This window comes from Drosophila arizonae, chromosome 6 (assembly GCF_054131065.1).
Source record: "Drosophila arizonae isolate 15081-1271.41 chromosome 6, UAZ_ARI_1.0, whole genome shotgun sequence".
Taxonomy (NCBI): Eukaryota; Metazoa; Arthropoda; class Insecta; order Diptera; family Drosophilidae; genus Drosophila; species Drosophila arizonae.
In genome coordinates, this window is record NC_142926.1 from 465,038 (window position 1) to 484,700 (window position 19,663).

At 37.9% G+C, this 19,663-nt stretch overlaps 2 protein-coding genes across 16 annotated transcripts in view; one reads left to right on the top strand and one right to left on the bottom strand.

Moving 5' to 3' along the window:
* unc-13 (protein unc13 homolog) overlaps positions 1-16,991 on the bottom strand; it is a 45,344-nt gene extending 28,353 nt beyond the window's left edge. For 4 of the 14 annotated variants that reach the window (XM_089472645.1, XM_089472646.1, XM_089472641.1 and 1 more), the window contains exons 1-2: positions 6,259-6,834; positions 195-6,190 (exon numbers count right to left, since the gene is read on the bottom strand). In XM_089472645.1, coding sequence (XP_089328771.1) covers positions 195-6,185 — 5,991 coding nt within the window. In that variant the 5' untranslated portion in view covers positions 6,186-6,190; positions 6,259-6,834. Of the gene's footprint in view, positions 1-194; positions 6,191-6,258; positions 6,835-6,990; positions 7,075-10,885; positions 15,887-15,956; positions 16,127-16,824 lie in introns of those variants that run through there. The other 10 variants (XM_089472653.1, XM_089472651.1, XM_089472652.1 and 7 more) reach the window with 8 other exon arrangements.
* A 620-nt stretch (positions 16,992-17,611) lies between these two features.
* Rad23 (UV excision repair protein Rad23) lies at positions 17,612-19,583 on the top strand. Of its 2 annotated transcripts, XM_018013878.2 has the most exons (6): positions 17,612-17,796; positions 17,908-17,986; positions 18,078-18,734; positions 18,790-18,884; positions 18,938-19,276; positions 19,415-19,583. In XM_018013878.2, exons 1-6 carry the CDS (start codon positions 17,731-17,733, stop codon positions 19,523-19,525), a joined length of 1,347 nt encoding a protein of 448 aa, XP_017869367.2. In that variant the 5' UTR covers positions 17,612-17,730; the 3' UTR covers positions 19,526-19,583. The 2 variants fall into 2 exon arrangements, with proteins under 2 accessions (XP_017869367.2, XP_089328797.1); XM_089472671.1 differs by lacking the exon at positions 17,612-17,796 and having other exon boundaries at positions 17,908-18,006.
* Positions 19,584-19,663: the final 80 nt, after the last annotated feature.

The window sequence follows — 19,663 nt, forward strand, 5'->3', positions numbered from 1 at the left end:
AAAAGTCCAGTAATGTATCTTTAACAGATTTAGGGCTCAATTTAGGCGTCATAAAACTCTCGAGGGTTAGAAGTTAGAATTATCAATTTTTAGAAGAGTCAAGACTACATACAGAAAGAATATTGCATTATTTATTTATACATATATAATTAAACTTATTTATTTATTTATATATATACACTTCCAAATTGTACCTTCTCCTTGTCTTTAGTCATTTCTTCTTCCTTCATTTTATCCAGATTGTTTCTCTCCTCGATTTTACGCTCCTTCAAAGTTTTTAACAATTTCCATTTGCTTGTGCCCAAGTTAATGCCAGCACTGTTTGGGGCAGCCACCTGAGACCCCTCGACACTTGAGTCAAAACTAATAAGCTTAAAAGGCGACGCATTGACAACTGTTGTCGAATCGGCGGCTGGCAAATTACTCTCCGGGGAGTTCGCTACATTCACAACGCTCTTATGTATGTCGATTAGCTCGGACCTCACTTCTGGAAACTCGGCGGATGCAGCTGCTTCTTTTTCTGCATTATCCTTCTGAACAATATCTGGATCGGTGTCTGGTTGCGCATAGGCAGCACCATTTTCATCTAAATTGTCATCCATTTCATCACTTTGAGCTGCTGGCGTATCCGGACCAGATGTAGCACTAGATGACTCAATTGGCTGATCATCGTCTAACTGAAGAGGAGAGGGTGGAGGGTATGATCTGTGCTTTTGCTTGTATTCGTACTCATGCTCATCGTCGCTTGATGAGTATGATGAACTTGATGCCGATTGCAACTCGTCCTGTCTTTGGCTAGTAGTTTTTGAAATGTCGCCTTTTCGCTGCATCTTTTTGTTGACTTGTGTGCTAACTTGTGTTTCTACTGATGCTGCTGTTCCTATTGCTATCTCTTGTGATTTGGAGCTGATAGGCAGCTGATATTCATTATTAACGTCCTGCCAAGCTCTATGCATATCTGAGACTTGAACTAACTTTTTTTGTTTCTGTTTCCCCAGTAATTCGGACTCATCTGGCTTCGGAGGACGACCATCTGTATCCGCCGGTTTCAGTTGAACAACGCATCTTAGCTCGTTCAAAACCTCAGACATCCTGAGCTTAACCGTCTCATCTGGGACGTAGTCACTTTCTGTACTTTCTGTACAACAAACGCTATCCCCCAACACCAACTGACCAATTTGCGTAAAGAGAACTTCATTGTCTGAATGCTGCGCGTAACTATTTTGCTCAGGCCCAGCTTTTGCCAACGCTTCAGCTTCGAGCTCCTCCAAATGTCGCAGCTCATAGCAAAAGTATTCGTCATCTGTGTCAATGCTATCCTCGGTGCTCTGGCGACGTGACGAGGACAACGTGCGCCCGGAATGTTGACTACGATTGTCATCGTCCTCCCTCAATGAGACATAGTTGAGACTGTTAGGTATGTCTAACGACTGCACATGATGATGCTGATGCTGTTGTAGATCTTGATGATTATGTTCAGTTAACTGTGGTTCGCTAATATCCGACGACGTCATTGCCACCATGAGTGAGGGAACATTAAATATTTTAGGCTCATACGCTGCTTGCGAGCAATCATTGATGTCCTCCGAAGCATCAACTATAGAAACATCTAAGGGAGAAGTTGAAGCAATATCTATGGTAGACGCTGCGCTGACATCAGCCGAAGTTAAGGCAATAGCTGATATAGCTGAAGCAGCATCAACTCCATCGTAATCTCTTGAGCTAATTAATGGTTGAGCAGTGACATTTACCTTCTTCTCCGGCAGGACTTCTTCTTGCTGTCGCTCGAAGCTTTCCAAGCTCTGCCACTTCTGGTCATCGACCGCAATAAGAGCATTTCTTTTTAAGTCTCCAACAACAGCAAACAGATTAATTTCCTGATTAGCACGAGCATCCACATTGCTATTCTCAATATAAGAATCACTCGCAGTAGGAATCGAACTATGCCAATCGTGCTGATGTTCCTCATCATCATCATCGTCATCTTCATCATCATCGTCATCATCATCACCATTATTATAATCATAATCATTGTCTTTGTGTCTTGTGGTGTCAATTTCATTAGTCGACTCCTCCTCGGAAGGTGTAAAAATTGTGTTTTCTAATTCGGTATCTGAAATGCTAGATCCGTGGCGCAGGTTGAAGCTGTGCCGTTTATATGATTTTGCCTTCTGCATTATCCTATTCATTTTGTTAGAGAATGAACGTTGTTTCTTTTGCTTAGAAGCTAAAACGGCACTAGAATCAGTTGCTCGTCGCATTATACGCATTGGTAATTTTTGAATACGCTTTGTTAGGTCCTCACGTTGACTTCCAATTGGATCAATTGTTGCACTCAAGGTGCCAGTGACAGAAGCAGTCCCTTTGGCAAACGGATACGAACCAGCCTGGCCACGAACCGGCATTTGTGAGTTTCGCTGACCAATACCGGCGTCGCCACCAGGCAGCGACTGAGAGCGTTTATATCTCGTATATCGCTTCAGTTTCAGATTGTCCGGCAACAGATTGGACAACTTATTCCAAACTTTAGGAGGCTTCGATTCGATGGTTTTGCCATACGATTTGTATGATCGAGCCGAATAAAGCTGTTGAGAGTCCGCCGACTTCTTTGAGCTTGACGGCTCATGCTGACTGATGTGCAATGATGACACCGACGATGATGACTGATGATGATTATTCGACTGATGACAAAGTCCCAAATAATCCAGATTATTGCTGCTGTTATAGTCAGAAATTCCATTGAACGTGGGATAATAAACGAGACGATCCGTTAGAGCGTGGCTTTGGGGTGTTTGATCAATATCCGTTTCCATATAGCCATTTGTTGAGATTATCGATCTTTTCAGGTCCTGCGACAATTCGTTTTCCAAAATATCAGGCATTATGAAGGGCTTTGTGCTTGTTGCACTGACATTCATATTGTTGTCATCCGAAAATAGTTTAGTTGTTTTTTTGTTCGACTGAATCTTCCGTTGATCCCATTTGAGCATTTCATCAATTGTTGAAATTGGTTCATTAGAACGCTGATTCGCATTCGACTCGGAAAACATTGATTTATTTTCATATGCTGAGCAAATTGGTATATTTTTGGATAGCTCATGTATATAGTTGAGGTTCTCCTCGCTAAATACATAATCGCTATCCAATTTTGGCTGCTGATACATATTAATATCGATATTTGAGTCCGCATTAATATTATTAACTTTATTCAACTTATTTAACTTGAGGCCGGCACTCGTCTGTAGCTCTATCATCATCTGTATCATTTCCACAGTTATATCATTGCATTTGCCAAAACTGGTATTCTCATTCGAATTTGATGAGCAGCCACTCATAGACGATAGCACAGAGTCAGATTTACCTCGTAGTTGTGGCTGTTGTTGCAGCGGCTGCTGCTGTGGCTTAAGCAGCTGTTGGGCAAATATATTAGCACCAGGTATGTCCAATAAATTGTCGAATACATTATCATTGGGCGCTGGCGGTGGAGGACTTGAGCCGCTTATTCCCAACAATATATCGTCCAAGTCGGTGATAGCGGCTTCTTTGTGCTTATCGGGATTTTGTAAATGTAAAAGGAACAGCATACTATTATGTCTTTCAAGACTTTTTTTTAACGACCTTATATACTCATCTTGATTGTAAATATTTGTTAAAGGCTGTTCAGCAAAACTGAAACTCTTCTGCTGCTGATCATTTGGACTTGGGCTCGACAATAAGGGTTCTCGGCTCTTGACCGCTTCCAGTTCGAACTCACGATTTTTTGTAATTTTATCAATATTTTGTTTACGATTTATTTCGATTTCCTGGGTCTCTAATAACTTCAATTGTTCATCCAAATCAGAATTATTACGTAACAAATGGGCGCTATAATCATTCGAAGAAGTTGCGGTCTGTGAGTCGGAGCCAACTTGAATTATGTTTGAAATCACATTTGAATTAGAATTTGAAAATGATTCTGAATTGTATTTGGAATGGGCAACGGATTTGGCATTTAATTGTGTGTTTTTCTTTATTTTATATTGCTCAAACGAATTTCCAACTAGTTTCTTTAAGGTATCGATATTTTTCTCGAATTTTTTCATTACCAGCTCAAATTTTTGATCAACTTCAATAACCCGCAAACGTCTCAGCTCTTCAGCCATCGTGACAGGATTTAAGAGAAGTAACGTTAGATGCTTGTCCACTTGATTCAGTTTCTCAAAGAAAGTTTGCTCAGCTCTGATTGTCTGCCGTAGCTTAAGTATTTGGGATCCCGATAATGATTGTAGATCGCTTATTTTATTTATTTCCCTTATTATAACATCAGTCATGGCATCTAGTACAGCAATATTTTCTTCACGCGCATCTTCCGGTGATGAGAAAATTGTCGTGCCTCCAAAGTTTCCATCCGATGACAAATCCAACTGAGTGTTATTTGAATTTGAATCAGGTGTCTTATCCGTATTGGATGCTTGGGCAAGAATATGTTTCAAATTGTTTATCATATCCATTTCGTTCTTGTGATGTTTCTTTTTTCGATGTTTTCGCAATTCCTTACCTTTAAATGCCGTTGTCTCCGTTGTTTCTTTGCTAAAATTCGTAGTAGTCTCGGCTAGCATAAGCGGAACGGGTAATTGTTCATTAGTCAATGAGTCGTGAGCTATTTCGGACTGCTGTAGCAATCGTTCCACATTACTTATTTCAGTAGTCATATCGTTGTCGCGATATGCTTCGTTTAAATTCTTGTAGAAGTTTTCATTTATCTCACAATCGTTTGTCGTACCTCCAGGGTCTTCTATCGGTACTATCTCGTTCCCACCCTGGCCGGATTTAACGGCTGTTAAACGAAAAAAATTCACCTCATCAGCGAGCTGGTCGAGTTCAGAAGACGTATTAGCTAACAATTCCTGAGATGATCTCTTAGGACTTTGTATATTACGCAAACTACAGTCAATGGTTGCCGACGCTGATGTTGATGCCGATGCAGCTACTTCTTCCAGCACTCTTTGGCCGTTCAGAAATTCCTGCAATAATTCGGCTCTGGCATTGTTGGCCATTATCTGTTGCTGTTCGTACATCAGCAGATCCGATTCGGAGTAAAGTTTTGCTCGGGATCGAGCTCGAGCGGCACTCTGATTCACATCAGCTGCATTTACTAGCCAATCGCATTCATCCAGCTGTAGCTGCTTTTGCTGCTGTTGCTGCTGATCCTTCAGTAGGTGGTCTGTTTTATTAACTTGCAGATAGTGGTTTTCACTGTTATTATCCATATCTAAGGCATAGGCACCGGCTTCGTCTAAATATAGATCATCATGATTCACTTTGAATCCCTCCAGGATATGACGAAACTTGGATTTTTCTGCCTTCGATTCATTCAATATAACCATATTTTCATCCAATTCCAATTCCATGGGCAACAGTTGACTTCCTGCTATAAATTCTGCAAACGGAATTTGGGAATTTGGCAGCTGCAGTTCTTCTTGCTGCTTCGTTTGAATGAGACCCATTAGATTTCCAACTACAGATTGCTGTTCTGCAGAGATGTTTTCCAATTTCTCCAATCTGGTCCAAATTTTGCCATACTCGTTTGACAGCAAATCAAGAGCCCGCCATGCAAATTTCAGCTCTGTTTCTAGCAAACTAATTCGTGTTGCAATCTTATCCATATAGTCTGAGATAATATAATCCGAATGCTGTTGCGAATTGTAGAGCTGACATAGTTGTTGCTCGCTTCTGATCGATGCCATGCTGCCATTATTTAGATTCAATCTGGACATGGACATGGACAGATTGTCGCTAAACAAACTCAATTGTGAATGCTGCTGGGACGGCTGGGGCTGCTGATGTTGGTGTTGCCGATGGTTCTGCAGCTCTTTGACCTTAGCTGCATCCAGTTGTTGCTGCTGCTCGGGCTGCTGGGTCTGCTGGGTCTGCTGATGAAGGTGTTGTCGATGGTTTTGAAGCTCTTTAACCTTAGCTGCATCCAGTTCTTGCTGTTTCAATTGTTGCTTGATTTTAAATTGACTGTGCAATGCATTTGCAGCCACGCTGTAAGGTTCCGCTTTGGCCTCGACTCCTTCAATTACAGATATATTAATGGCTTTGGTGGCTGGCACCGCGAATGATGACTGCAACAGCAAGTCGGCTTCTGCAACTGATGAAGGCTTAAATGGCATCGGTGTATTTGTTGCTGTTGTTGATGACATCCCGACTAAATAATATATAAATTCAAAAAATATATGCATTTGTACGGCGGAAATATATTGTGTGATTACATACTTTCGCCCAATTTCACGTTTTCACGACTGCTGATTTTAGGACTATGACATAAAATTATATAGGTATTATAGCAGATGTCTCAGCCTTGTGACTTATCGCAGAGGAAAGGTGTATTTAAGAAGTTAGTTAAATATTCAGATTCCACGGTAACTTTGTGGATAGTAACATTCGAGAAAATTACATATTGTATGAGTAAGACATAAGATAATATATTAGTCTGTACAAAAACTTCAACACACTTTGAGCGCTAAAGAAGGCGGTTTAGCATTTTCAATATGAAATTTTATTATAATGGTTATAAAGAAAAAAAAACAGATCTTGAAGGATATATCAAACACGCTAGAGCTGTGCGGTACATTGATGTCAATTATATATATATATATATATAGATATATAGATATGTGTGTAATATATATATGCATGTATTGAAATGTATATTATATTAAAATCTGCACACTCAAAATGCAACAATGAAAGAAACACAGTGCCGTCATGTGACACAATTATATCATTTTATGTATTCCCCTACATTAGTATGTATAACAACATATAGGGTTTACGTATTTTGGTTTCGTTTGTTTTTCATTGTACTCGAAGTTAGATGTTGATTTTGTTTTTGTTGAAATTGAATATACTAAACAGCTGTGATTACTGCCACATTAGTTTTTGCGATCTAAAGGCTACTTTATATGTATTTGAAAATGTTTATTTATATTTTAACCAAATCTTCACTTATTAACAAAGGCCTGCCACTGAATTGGTCTGAATAGGAAAACGCTGAAAAGTATACTACATCTTATTAAACTCTGCTTCTTAACGGCACCTACACAACTCTCGCACGAGCTCTCTCGAGCTTGTGAGTATCCGTGTGCATGTGTTTCTATGCGAGAGTGTGTTTACTCCCACAGAACTTGTAGATAATGGTACACAGGAACAGCTACTACGGGAGTGCATAAAATTCATCTGTATTGAAATGGAATACACACACAAAAAGAGAAAAAAACAAATAGGGAGATGGCAAGAGAGCGTGTGAGAATAAACAGATGAGCCGCACTTGGAAGTCGGGTGATGTTCGGGTCGGTTTACTGCGCATGCGATTTACAGAACAGCTTGCAATAGTTGTAAAAGGGAGTTTCTGGGTGAAGCTTTCCTAAGCTTTTCTGAGTCCAGCACAGATAGAGAGAAATAGAAAGACCTTTATGTGCAGCTTAATAGTGGTTGCTCACTCATACATGCTCGGTGTTTTAGCTTTGGTCAACCACATAAGCTGCTTACAGATCCGACTTGGATATAGCTTTAAAAAATGCAAGAGTTCCTTAGTGTCCGACTAAAAGTAATTCGTAGTAGTAATTGGAAACCAGAAGTATCAATTCTAAATAAATATGGGGAATAGAATGTTTCGTAGTCTGTAGATTGATTAGAAAAAGTACAGTTGCACGCATCGCTATGAAATGCAGCAGTTTTGGTATTCAAGTTATGCTTACCCACCTTAATCAAAAAAACTAATATTAAGTACGATGACCGAGAATACATACATAATTTTGCAGAACTGAAAACCTAAGGCACTACTGTAGATTTACATTTTAAATAACTTGTTTAAAATATAATAAATAATTTGACCTAACTATAAGTTCAATTAGAAGTATATAAGTATAATTATAATCGAAAAAAAAATTGAAGAACTTGGTTTGGAAACCTAAATTAAGACCGGAAAATGAAATCGTATATAGAGAATAATTTATACAATTAATTCATCAGAACGTATTGAATAATTTCGATCGAATTCCGAATCGGAAGGAGAAGCTTGTAAAGGACATACACGAACAAGAGCTACTCACGTAAGAAACGACACGTTGATACTTTAGAAGGCAGCTAAACTTTCGCGTTCGCTCTGCCACAGTAGGTGAAGTTTTTAGAGCTTGATAGCCGCAAGACGATTCGTCTTGAGCCTTAAAACTATTAACATGGAGAGAACTTGGCCACATGCGGTGACTAAACAAGCCGTACATCAAGTTCATGATGTGGACCTTCAATACGTGCTGCACGGGACTGCGTAGCATGTAAGCACAAATTAACTGTTGAACTCGTAAATGCCTAAAAATATAACTGTATTGTTATGTAGCCATACGTGTATGTGTGAGTGTGGGTGCCTAAATGCGGGAACAGTTTGAAATAAAACCTAGCTAGCTAATCAAACAGTGTAATGTGTACATATGTATGTGTGTACGCATATATATATACATACATACATATATATACATTAAGGCATAAATACATACATTAACACGCATGGAAACAAGAAACAGCTGTTTATGTGTACATATTCACAATCCGACATACATATGTACAAGGCAACACTGTATTGCCATCACTATTAAGAGACTCATTAGGTTGCGCAAAGAGTAGCTCTATTACTTTGAATGCTAGCTAACAATTTTGTGTGTGACGTCAGAGTTTGCAGTTGTACTCTGTTATCCCAGCTAAAGCTTGGCGGGCACTGAACCAGATATCGGCCAAGTGCTCCAAAACAACCAAAATGAAATATACTTTAGTAATTTTCAATAGTAATAGTGGTATTTTCCGATATGCCAGAAATAATATTAGTTGAAGAACTATAAAACTGAATTGAAATGTAGACTCCCGTTGACCACCCAAAATAAAAACAAATAAGAGGGCTCCAGAAGAGACTGCTCTACTAGGAGATACCCTGAACCCTCGAAGCTGATATTCTAATCATTCTGTACTTCTTTTATGCACACATACATACACATGCTTCCACACGTACGTATAAGCACGCGCTCTGCTAACTGCGTAGTAAGCAGCGACTGCGCTTGGGCTGCGCTGCAGTGTGGGCAATATTATGCGAATTTATTAGTTGAATAATTTCTCTTGTAGAAATGCAATCTTAATGAAACTTTTAGAACGTAATCATAATGTTTAAATGTATATACATTCCAAAGCACAAGTCTCTAGTACTTGAAATACAAATTAAAGCAAAGGGGGCGTGGTGTCCAAAATCTGTAAGCTACAAAATGTTTGTATTCATTATGTTTATGTACACAAATAATCTGTAACTGCAAGTAATTTTAGTAATTAATTTTCCGACACTGCAGCGACGCTCAAGCGCAGTCGCTGCCAGCTGGACAGTTAGTAGATGCATGCTTATGTATGTGTGCATGTGTTCAGAATGATTGGAATATCTGTTTATTGCGGGGTTCTCCACTGGTTTTAAGATAACAGTGTCAAAGTAGCTTAATTTCCATACAAATTTAAACGTACATGAACCATTTTCTTAAATAATGACGACACACTGCTAATGCAACGGACCGCTTTTCACAACCTACTATCACTCAATCGTGTATTGCTATACAAACACACGTTTTGACACATATGTATATATATACATATATAAATATCTCATATCAGCTAATTAGCGAGTATGTAAATGCCATGATAGGAAATCAAGGCTGTGCGGGCAAGCCGTCAAGCTTATGTCGTATTTAACTCTATATACCTTTTTATGCCCATTAAAAATGGCAAATCAGAGTATGATGACTTTAAATTAAAATGTATGAACAAGGCAGACGGACGCGTAACAAATCCCATACAGTACATACATATATGTATGTATATTCTTGATGACGAGCTGAGTTGATCCAGTAGGGAATATACATGTCTTCTTTATTTAAAATGTTTGAGATATTAATATTAAACGATTACGTCTTTGGAGCAGACTTTCAGATTTGTTTTTTCAATAAAGCGGTTCTCTAGAACTCCCTTGACATGTAGATCTATTCCTTTCTAAAGACCAGACTTTTAAGCTTGATTGGGCTTGAAAAACGATACGTAAAATCAATTTTAGCGTGTACATTTTCAATAGCCTAGGCTATATCGACTCAACTGCTCATCCTGATATAAAACTTCTGCCAGTTACATACATTTTACATACAAATACAAAGTATATATAAATACAGTGGAATCCGGTTATAGCGACGCTGAAGGGACCGGAGGAGGCTTTAACAAGAAGGAGAAAAAAAAAAAAAAATTTTTTTTTTACGGTTGTCATGTTTATATAGGTTTTAGCATAAAACAATGTAATTTATTATTTAAAAAAAAATAAATAAATAAAAAAAAAAATAATAATTATAAATTAATTTCAATAACGTGGTATAGAAACATTTTCGTGATGTCGGCATTGCAGTTTGGCTCTATCTACCTGTCTGAGGATCATTTCTCTCATTGCTACGCACTCATGCAAGGGCGCTAATCACTGATATATACATTTCTAACAGTGTCTTTTTATGCTTTTTTTAATTGCCGGCAAATGACTGCAAAATATGGAAAAAATAATCGTTGGGATAACCGGATTGTCGTTAAATGCGGAGACGTACTAAGCGGAGGCTCTTTCATATAAGTTTTTATGGGGACCAAGCAAGACATCGAATAACCGGTTGAGCGCTTTAAGCGGAGTCGTTATAACGGGATTCCACTGTGTATCTGCAATACTCAATCTTTACATGTATACTATAGTTTAGGAGTTAGCTGAGACTTTCGTCTCAGAATAGGACCCGCAAACAATTATAATATGTATTATAACTAATATTATAAAAGAAACTTAGGTACTCACATTAAGCTGTAGAATAATCTTGTTATAAGCCCAATGCCATCTTTGCTTGGCTGTAATTTCCGGTTTGCGAATGATTTGCATATGACCGCTGACAACTTCCTCTGTTTCGCCACGCAAGAGGACTTTCTTTTTCTTTTGCGACTTGCTTCTAGTTGGCAACAAATCGGTCAGTTTATCCTCATCATCCACACTAAGATTATCATGATCATGGTCAGCTAGCTCTCGTTCGGGTGATCTATGCGAGGAGAAACTAAGATCACCCTTCAAGTCAATCGGACTGGATTCCTCCTCTTCGATAATAATACTATCCTGTTTCTTGATTTGCTGATGCTGATGCTCCAACTGGTCAATTGAGACACTGACAGAAGCTATATTGATACCGCTCAAATGTTGTCTACGATTTTCGGTAATACCAACGCTACCACTAGAGCTTTCATCTAGATAATTGCCACAGTCTTCATCACTTGGATACGTATCGGGTAGGTAGTCATCGTTTTGTCCATCGTCCACGTAATCTATTGAGTCTTGCTTATGGCTAAGCAGCATTTTATGAGAATTCTGATATGGATGATTATATTGTTGATCTTGTTGATGCTTCTGCTGTTGACTCTGTTGCTCAATATACTTATATTCATCCTCTTCATTAAAAAAATCCTCTCGATAATCATAACCTGAGCCAACGTGCTCATAATAATCGTTAGCAACTCTATTTGACGGTGTCGCCTGCTGGTGATCCATGTAGTAATCATTCTGCTCACTATCGATGCAATAACTCGGATTATCAGTGTGTCCAATCAAATTGTCAATGAGATCATCGTCCGATTCATTAATTTCGTCATCATCTAAAATCTCAGTTGGCTGTTGCTTTATCAACATCAGCCCCGATTTACCATTGATGGTGGGCAGTTTTTTGCCGCTGGATCCTGCGGACGGCACCGTGGGTAAAACTTTCACTTTTCCTACCATGTCATCGCCTGTACTCTGATTCTGATTATGACTCTGATTGCTGGAATAGTATATAGAATATGCCTTATTATCATCATGGATTGGCAAATGTGCATTGCTATTTTCGTAATCATCGTCAGCTGTTGAGTAGGTCGAGTCGTGGCTAAGATGTAGTTCATTATAATTATCATTGTCCATTGCTGCATGTTCAATATTGGATACATATGACATATTTGTAGCTGGGATTTGATTGGAAGACGACGTTGTAATTATATCTGGTGAAACTATAGATTTATTCCGTTCAACAACAGATACTGAGGGGATCTGCTGTACCGATGCCTTTTGCACCACAGCCGATGCAACAGAGGAAGCACCCTGATTGACAGCTTGTGTCGCGGATTGCACAGCTGCTGCAGCTTTACCAAAAATAGAACCGAACATGCCACCTGAAGCGCCTTTTGCGTTCTGTTTAATTGACGTTACTGAAGGCTTTACTATTTGGGGTTTAATTGGTGTTTCGATTTCCATACCAGTTTCACTTGAACCCAATTCATGGCTCATCGTTACTTTATATGGATCTGAGCTACTTTGAGTATTTTCTGCGTATGCTGATGGATATTCACTGTAACTATAGTCATGAGATGAATCGTCATTTCCGAGATAGTCAAAATCTAAATTTGACTTAGAGCTGAGATAGTCAAAGGTAGGCGTGATGGGTGCGCTGGCGTCCGTGTTTGTATTCCTATTTATATTATCTGGTAATTGAGCGCAGTGCATGACATAATTATATCCATAAGGTGTATTAGAGACTGCAGAGGTGCAGGTTGTCGTAGGTGTTGGGTCTTGTCTCACAAGTAAGCTCCCCACATTTGGCACCAATTTAGAGGCCAGTCCAAAGCCAAAACCCTTTTTACTATTGCTTTCTGGATTCTGTTTAGTTGGTTCTATTGTTGAACTAACACCGATCAGCACGCCATCCAAGCCACCTTTAATACCTTTTGATAGGCCACCTAGTACACTGGAGACCTTGGCTTTTGGTGATGTTTCTGGCGGTTCATCTGTTTGTTTGTGCGCTGGCTTATAATATCCGCTGCAAGGCTCAGTAAGTTCGCTTGTATTATTATTTTCTCCTATGTTTATGTAGGTATTAGATGTCGTTAGATCGCATTTAGCGCCATTGCTATTTTGCTTTAGAGCTGACGTTAATGATGTGGCGCTTTCAATGTGAGCTATTGTTGCCGTCAATGCCGATAGATCTACATTAAAACTATCATAAAAACTATCGTCAAAAGCTGATACGTTGCTTACTAATGGCTCCTCAATATGACTTAATAAGGGCTCAGCACCAATTAAAGTTTCCCTCGTCTCTCCTTCAACTAGTTTTTCCGTTTGGGACTCATGCTGCTGTGAATAGGAGCTAATTGTATCCGCCGTGGAGCTGAGCTCAGAATTTATTAGATTTATATCAGCTAAAGATGTGTTTACCGAATGGCTAGCTATACCAGGCAGCCATCTAGAAGCCCCAATTTGATTTTCGTTAGCCTTATAGCTGTCTATGCCTGATTCCAATGGCTGTGTCTCTGCTGTGGTTATAACTGTAGCTTGATTCTGAACAGTAAAATCGACGAGATTTGACGTCGTGTCTGCCAGTACAGGCTGTGCTTGAGTAATTGTTACACTGTATATATCAGGAATTGGTGACAGTTCTGGTAGTTCCGGTAGTTCAAACTTTTTCATATAATCAACGTAGGTTAAAGTAGGCGAATCGACAATATTACTTTGTGAACTAGTGCTAGTAATACCAACCGCCGATAGACTAGACGGAACAACAGTTGTTGTGAGCACGTTACTCAAGTGGCTTAGAGTTGTAACTGTATCGTGAGAATGTTTTAAATCTGTTTTCTTACTATCATCCCTTTCCTGATCGATGCTTGCAATGGGCTTACTTAATAAATAGGATACGTTAGATGAAGATTCACTTAATGGCGTTTCAATGTTTATGAGACTGCTAGTTGTCCAAGTTGCAATTGGATTTGAATTAAGATTTTGATTGACACTTGGTATTGGAGTTTCCAATGAGTTCAACGGAATTGAATTTTTTCGAGCATCATATGCAGTCCTAGTACTAGTGGAAGTCATGATCTCACTGTCCTTTGCATTTCCGATTTTTTTGTCTGGTGTAAATATAAGGGAGTCGAATGGGTAAGGTTTCAAATACTCAGATATGTAAAATGATGATTTCTTAGCTTCGTTTAAGCTTGTTGTTGCTGTGGTTGTGAGAATCAAATTTTGATGGTTTTTTGTTTGTATTGACAAAGACTGCTCTAAAGATGATTCAATTGATGATTTTATTTGAGATGAGGCGTTTACATTACCCTCGACCAGACTAGTAACGTTGTTTTGATGCAATACAGGCGAATCAGGTAATGTTGAAGTTACTGGTGACCATATGCTAAATGAATCAAGCGATTTAGACACAACTCTCTGATATCTCTGGTCATTGAATTGATTGTCGCCGTGATTCTTATCAACTGACGCTTCATCCACTTGCATCTTCTCTTGTCCCTGCTCCTGAGCCAATGGTTCTTGCTGCTGCTGTACAAAACTATTGGCATTTTCAATATTGTCCATAGGTTTCAATGGCGCGCTAGTTAACATCGAAGTCAATTTTTCTGGCGATGAACTAACAACAGTTGCTAAATCTCGAATAGGAACTGTGCTGGGAATAGCTTTTGTTTTAAGCGTGGGCAACTTTGGTAACTGTTTTGTTCGATGAATTGGAGTTTCTAATGAATTGTATGTAAGGACTTCGGGAATTATTGATGACGATGATTTGTTCAGTACCGCAGGTGACGGTAGACGTTTTGGCAATTTTCTAGTTGATGTCGTCGTCATCATCGTCGTCGTCATATTCGTCGTCATAGTCGTCGTCATCGTCGATGTCAACGTCGTAGTATTTGACCATCGCGCTGAAGCTAACGTAGTGGTATTGGAAAAGGCAACTGAGGAGTTTGTTGTGCTAGTCGAGGTTGATACAGTGCTACTAATACTCCGATTGTATATTGAATAGCTATTATTATCACTGCGTCTAGTCGTGTTATAGTACTGTTGCTGTTGCTGCTGTACAGGTATCCTAGTCTCTCCAGATGCTATCACAGATGCTGTTGTCATTGCCAACATAAGTGAAATTTTGCGCTGTTGCTGTAGCTTCAACTGTGTGGTATTGCTCATGGGAGGTGTATCGCTATATGCTGACAAATTGTCCGAGTTGTAAGCATAATCCGAATATTCACCATAATCGAGGGGCAGCATTGATGTATAGGGTCGCGATATTTGGCTAAAGACATCATAGTTTTGCCTGGTCCCGGTTGTTGCTGTTGTTGTTATTGTTGTATTTGTTGTTAATATACCGCTTAAGCTGTTGTTATCTTCAAGTAATCGTTGTGAGGTATTGTTGCGTATTCTTGGATGTGGTTCGGGTAACATTCGCATTGGCGCTGCCGCTGGCAAACTGATAAAACTTCCTATTCTCTCGTCAGCATAAACCGTATGTTCGTTGAGAACATTTTGGGTATAGGTAATCGGTTGCGATAGCATACGATATTTGGAATTATCGATAACAGGTGCAAGCGGCAAGCGGCAGCCAACGCGATTGCCCTTTTTCGAGTACGTACCTTCAATTGGCATTGAGGAACCATCGTTTAGAGGACCACTCGTTAAATTGTAGCCATTGTTGTAGCCAGAACCCTCCATACCTCTAAAACTATTTCTCCAATACTCCGCTCCGACTGTTGCTATATTCGGGTTATTATCTTCAGTTATTATTGTTGCTGTTGTTGTATACGGCGCATAGTTCTGATTAAAGCTACCAAAAGCTTCCCCATCGGCTGAGTACTCCTCCTCCGCAGCCCCATATTCATCGTCATAAGTAGCATATGCACCTGATTGCACCTCATCATAATTATAGTTGGTGCTATTATTAATTTGTTGGCTGTCAGCACTGGATAAGGCATCGTTTTTATTATTATGATAGCATGCTTCATCCCATGCATAATGCTGTAAAGAAGGATATATAAATATATATATTCAGTATATAGGTGAGTTGTATTTGATGCGAATTGCTTACCGTCATGTTTTATGTTGTAGGTATAACCTTATTGAAACACTAAGGCCTAGACAAATATTTGCTCTGCTCTCATTGAAGAATTTCAGTTTTGCATTCGTACACTTGTTTTTTAATTTGAATTCAAGAAGAGCATATGGCATTTTATTGCCTACTCGACATCAAAAAACTTTCTGCAATTTATTTAATTATTCAAAACGTCAGTATTATATAGGTTTTTAAAAATTTGTTTCCTATATATGAACTATCACTAATACAATTGATGATTCCCCTATTAATTTGAACACAGGAGATACAAAATATATCATATAATCCGAATTCCACTCGATTTTTTTCTCAGATGATAATGTAATAATGTGATGAAATAAAAGTGTCTATTATTAACACTGTTTATTAATATATACTTAGAAAACTACGGATTAAAAATATATAATTATAAATCAAAGAATACACTATTATCTAAAGGTTAACCACGCCAAATGGAAATATCCCACATATTAACTGTTTTTTAAGATGAAATTGTTGAATTTATTTAAGTTGAGCTCCTGAGATAAACCAGAGATAGATAGAGATAGATAAAATCAAAACTTGTGGTTAAATATAACGGGCTTTGGACCTTACAACTAACTGGCATTAAAGTAAATTTTGTTTGTCATATAAAAAGAAAAAAAAAAAAACAAAAACAAAAAAAAAAACAAATATATTATATTATATATTTAATAATTATACTTTTAACACTCGAATTTGTTGATGAACACATACACCATATATATGTATGTATATATTGCAATTGATTTAATTGTTAGCGTTGTAAATTTAGCTCAAGATTAGAAATTGGATTGCCTAATTGTGAAAAAAGAATATTAGTTACCGTTACCGTATCCTTATTAAAAATATTTGAAGGCAAATATTGTAGATATATAAACGTAATATACATATTTACAGTACGCGTTCCTATCTCAAATTTTGTAAATCACTTGTTCGGTGCGGTTGAAAAACTTATTTTGTATTGTATAATTTTGCCAGTATGAGTATGATAATGGCGCATGCGCGCCAAAAAATTGCTTTAACAGTTAATTAGCATAACCAACTGATAGTTACTTTGGCGTTGCCAGACTACAACTATTAATATTGTAATATTTATAATAAATATACAGTCACATAAAATAATATGGAAAAACAATTACGCAATTAATAAACATATTAATCAATTATTATTATTATTAATATTTTTTTTTTAATTTTATTACGCTTTATTAATATGTTTAACATATACTGACTATATATAAGAGTGCATGTACATAGTACATATTAAGGCACATTTTGGTATTTAAAAACATTTAGCCGGATTCTGTTATATAGGTGCTGCCGGTGGAGTCAATCAAAAGAATTATATGTTATTTGTAAATTTATATGGATGCTATATTAGGACCGTTGTAATAAACACATAAATTAACTAAAAAATCGTATTATAATTGAATAATAAAATTAATTGAAGCTGATGAATCAAATACTTAGGTAACAATGTCTTCTATTGCAGTTTGTTACAAAAAATTATTAAGATTAGGCACATTTAGTATTTTTTCATATCTTAAGGACATCCTTGAAATCTATATTACTAAAATTTTAATTACAAACAATAATATCGCTCATTCGATATTCGATATTAATATATTTTAGACCATCTCTAGTGTCGATGACAAACAATTTTGTGAGAAAGAATAGACCAAGGGAAAACTTAAAAAGACCGATTTAGTCCCAAATAAAAATTTGTAAAATGATTATTACAATAAAGAATCTGCAGCAGCAAACGTTCACAATTGACTTTGATCCAGAAAAAACGGTAAATTGTATTTTGTTAGCAAACGCATTAATTCTCGGGCCCTACATATGTACATACACACATGCATGCTTACACATGTGCATACATACAATTTCATTATCTGCTTTATAGGTTTTGGAGCTTAAAAATCAAATCTTTTACGAACGTGGTGCAGAATACCTTGTGGAGAAACAAAAACTGATTTATGCTGGTACGAGTCCTAACTAAATAGTTCGTTGTCAACAAAAATTTTGTATACATATTTACATGTCCATGACTGTTAATGTGATTTTTTTCTTAAGGCGTCATTCTAACAGATGAGCGAACAATTAGTTCGTACAAAGTTGATGAAAAAAAGTTCATTGTAGTGATGCTCAGTCGAGACATAAGCGGAACTAGCAGCAACACAAATGCAGATGGACAGCGAAAGCAGCCCAACGAGCAAATGGAAGGCTCAACAACTGGAATTGATAAGAAGCCTGTTCTACAAAACGCGATTGCATCCTCAGCCGAGAAGGGAATAATTAATAATAATAATAGGTCAAGTGATGTTTTAGGAGTCGAGATAGAAAGATCTGGATCATCATCTCAAACTCAAATATCGACTGCACCTGAAGTTCCAATTCCAGCTGTTACCACGGCCATAACAACTGATTATTCTAGTATTGACTTGGTTGGTGAATTAGCCAATGCCTCACTACAATCGCGCGCCGAATCCAATTTACTTATGGGCGAGGAGTTCAATAGGACCGTTGCATCAATGGTCGAAATGGGCTATCCCCGAGATCAGGTTGAGCGAGCAATGGCAGCTAGCTTTAATAATCCCGAACGTGCTGTCGAATATTTAATAAACGGCATACCGCAGGATGAGAATTTATTGAATCCAGGTGATGAGGAAGATCCGAACAGAGTGGAAACGAGTCATCGTCAGGGTGGTTTGACGGCGGAATCGGCAGCTGGTAAAAAAAAAATATTTATATATAATGCGGTAATATCTATGATTATATATTCTAGATCCATTCGAGTTTTTACGCAGTCAGCCACAATTCCTACAGATGCGCTCCCTAATATACCAAAATCCACATCTTTTACATGCTGTTCTGCAACAGGTATTGAACACTTAATAATTTCTGCAACTCTGATTTTTATTATCTTAATTTAGATTGGACAAACAAACCCAGCTCTTTTACAACTTATTTCTGAGAACCAAGATGCGTTTCTAAATATGTTAAACCAGCCTCTTGATGAGGAGGCAGCCGATAATGCTCAACGTGCTGGTCGGACACAGTCGTCGAGTCCAAGACGAACAGAGAGCACGCCCACAACCAACCCCAGTGAAGAGGCGACTGCAGGAGGTCACCGTTCTGTTGCTGGCTCCGATAATCCGTCGATTGCAATCGCCCCCGAAGGCGATGATTCAGTTGCAACGGGAAGAAATATACAGGCAGAAAACCTAGCAACTATTCGACTAACCCCGCAAGATCAAGACGCTATTGAGCGGGTACGTATAATATATTATAAAGCGATTTGCAATACTTAAATGTATTGGTGTGCAAAATAGGTTGCATACTCAATTTATATATAAATATCTGTATATTAATAATAATATATTCGGTTAATGATACATATATTCTTCCAGCTGAAGGCGCTTGGATTCCCGGAAGCGCTTGTTTTACAAGCTTATTTTGCATGTGAAAAGGATGAGGAACTCGCTGCTAACTTCTTGCTTTCGTCCAGTTTTGATGAGTAAAATAACCTAAAGCTATATAAGTCGTTATAATAAATGAGGGGTTACTAAAAAATCATAACTTTTTTGACTTATTTGAAGAGTATATATATATATATATATATATATGTATGTATGTATATATGTATATATATCTTACGC

What these genes read in the sequence shown, in the direction of transcription:
- Rad23 (XM_018013878.2), top strand. Translation starts at nt 17,731, where the DNA reads ATGATTATTACAATAAAGAATCTGCAGCAGCAAACGTTCACAATTGAC. An exon ending in ACTTTGATCCAGAAAAAACG is followed by an intron (nt 17,797 to 17,907) that starts GTAAATTGTATT and finishes TCTGCTTTATAG; the next exon opens with GTTTTGGAGCTTAAAAATCA. An exon ending in GACGGCGGAATCGGCAGCTG is followed by an intron (nt 18,735 to 18,789) that starts GTAAAAAAAAAA and finishes TATATATTCTAG; the next exon opens with ATCCATTCGAGTTTTTACGC.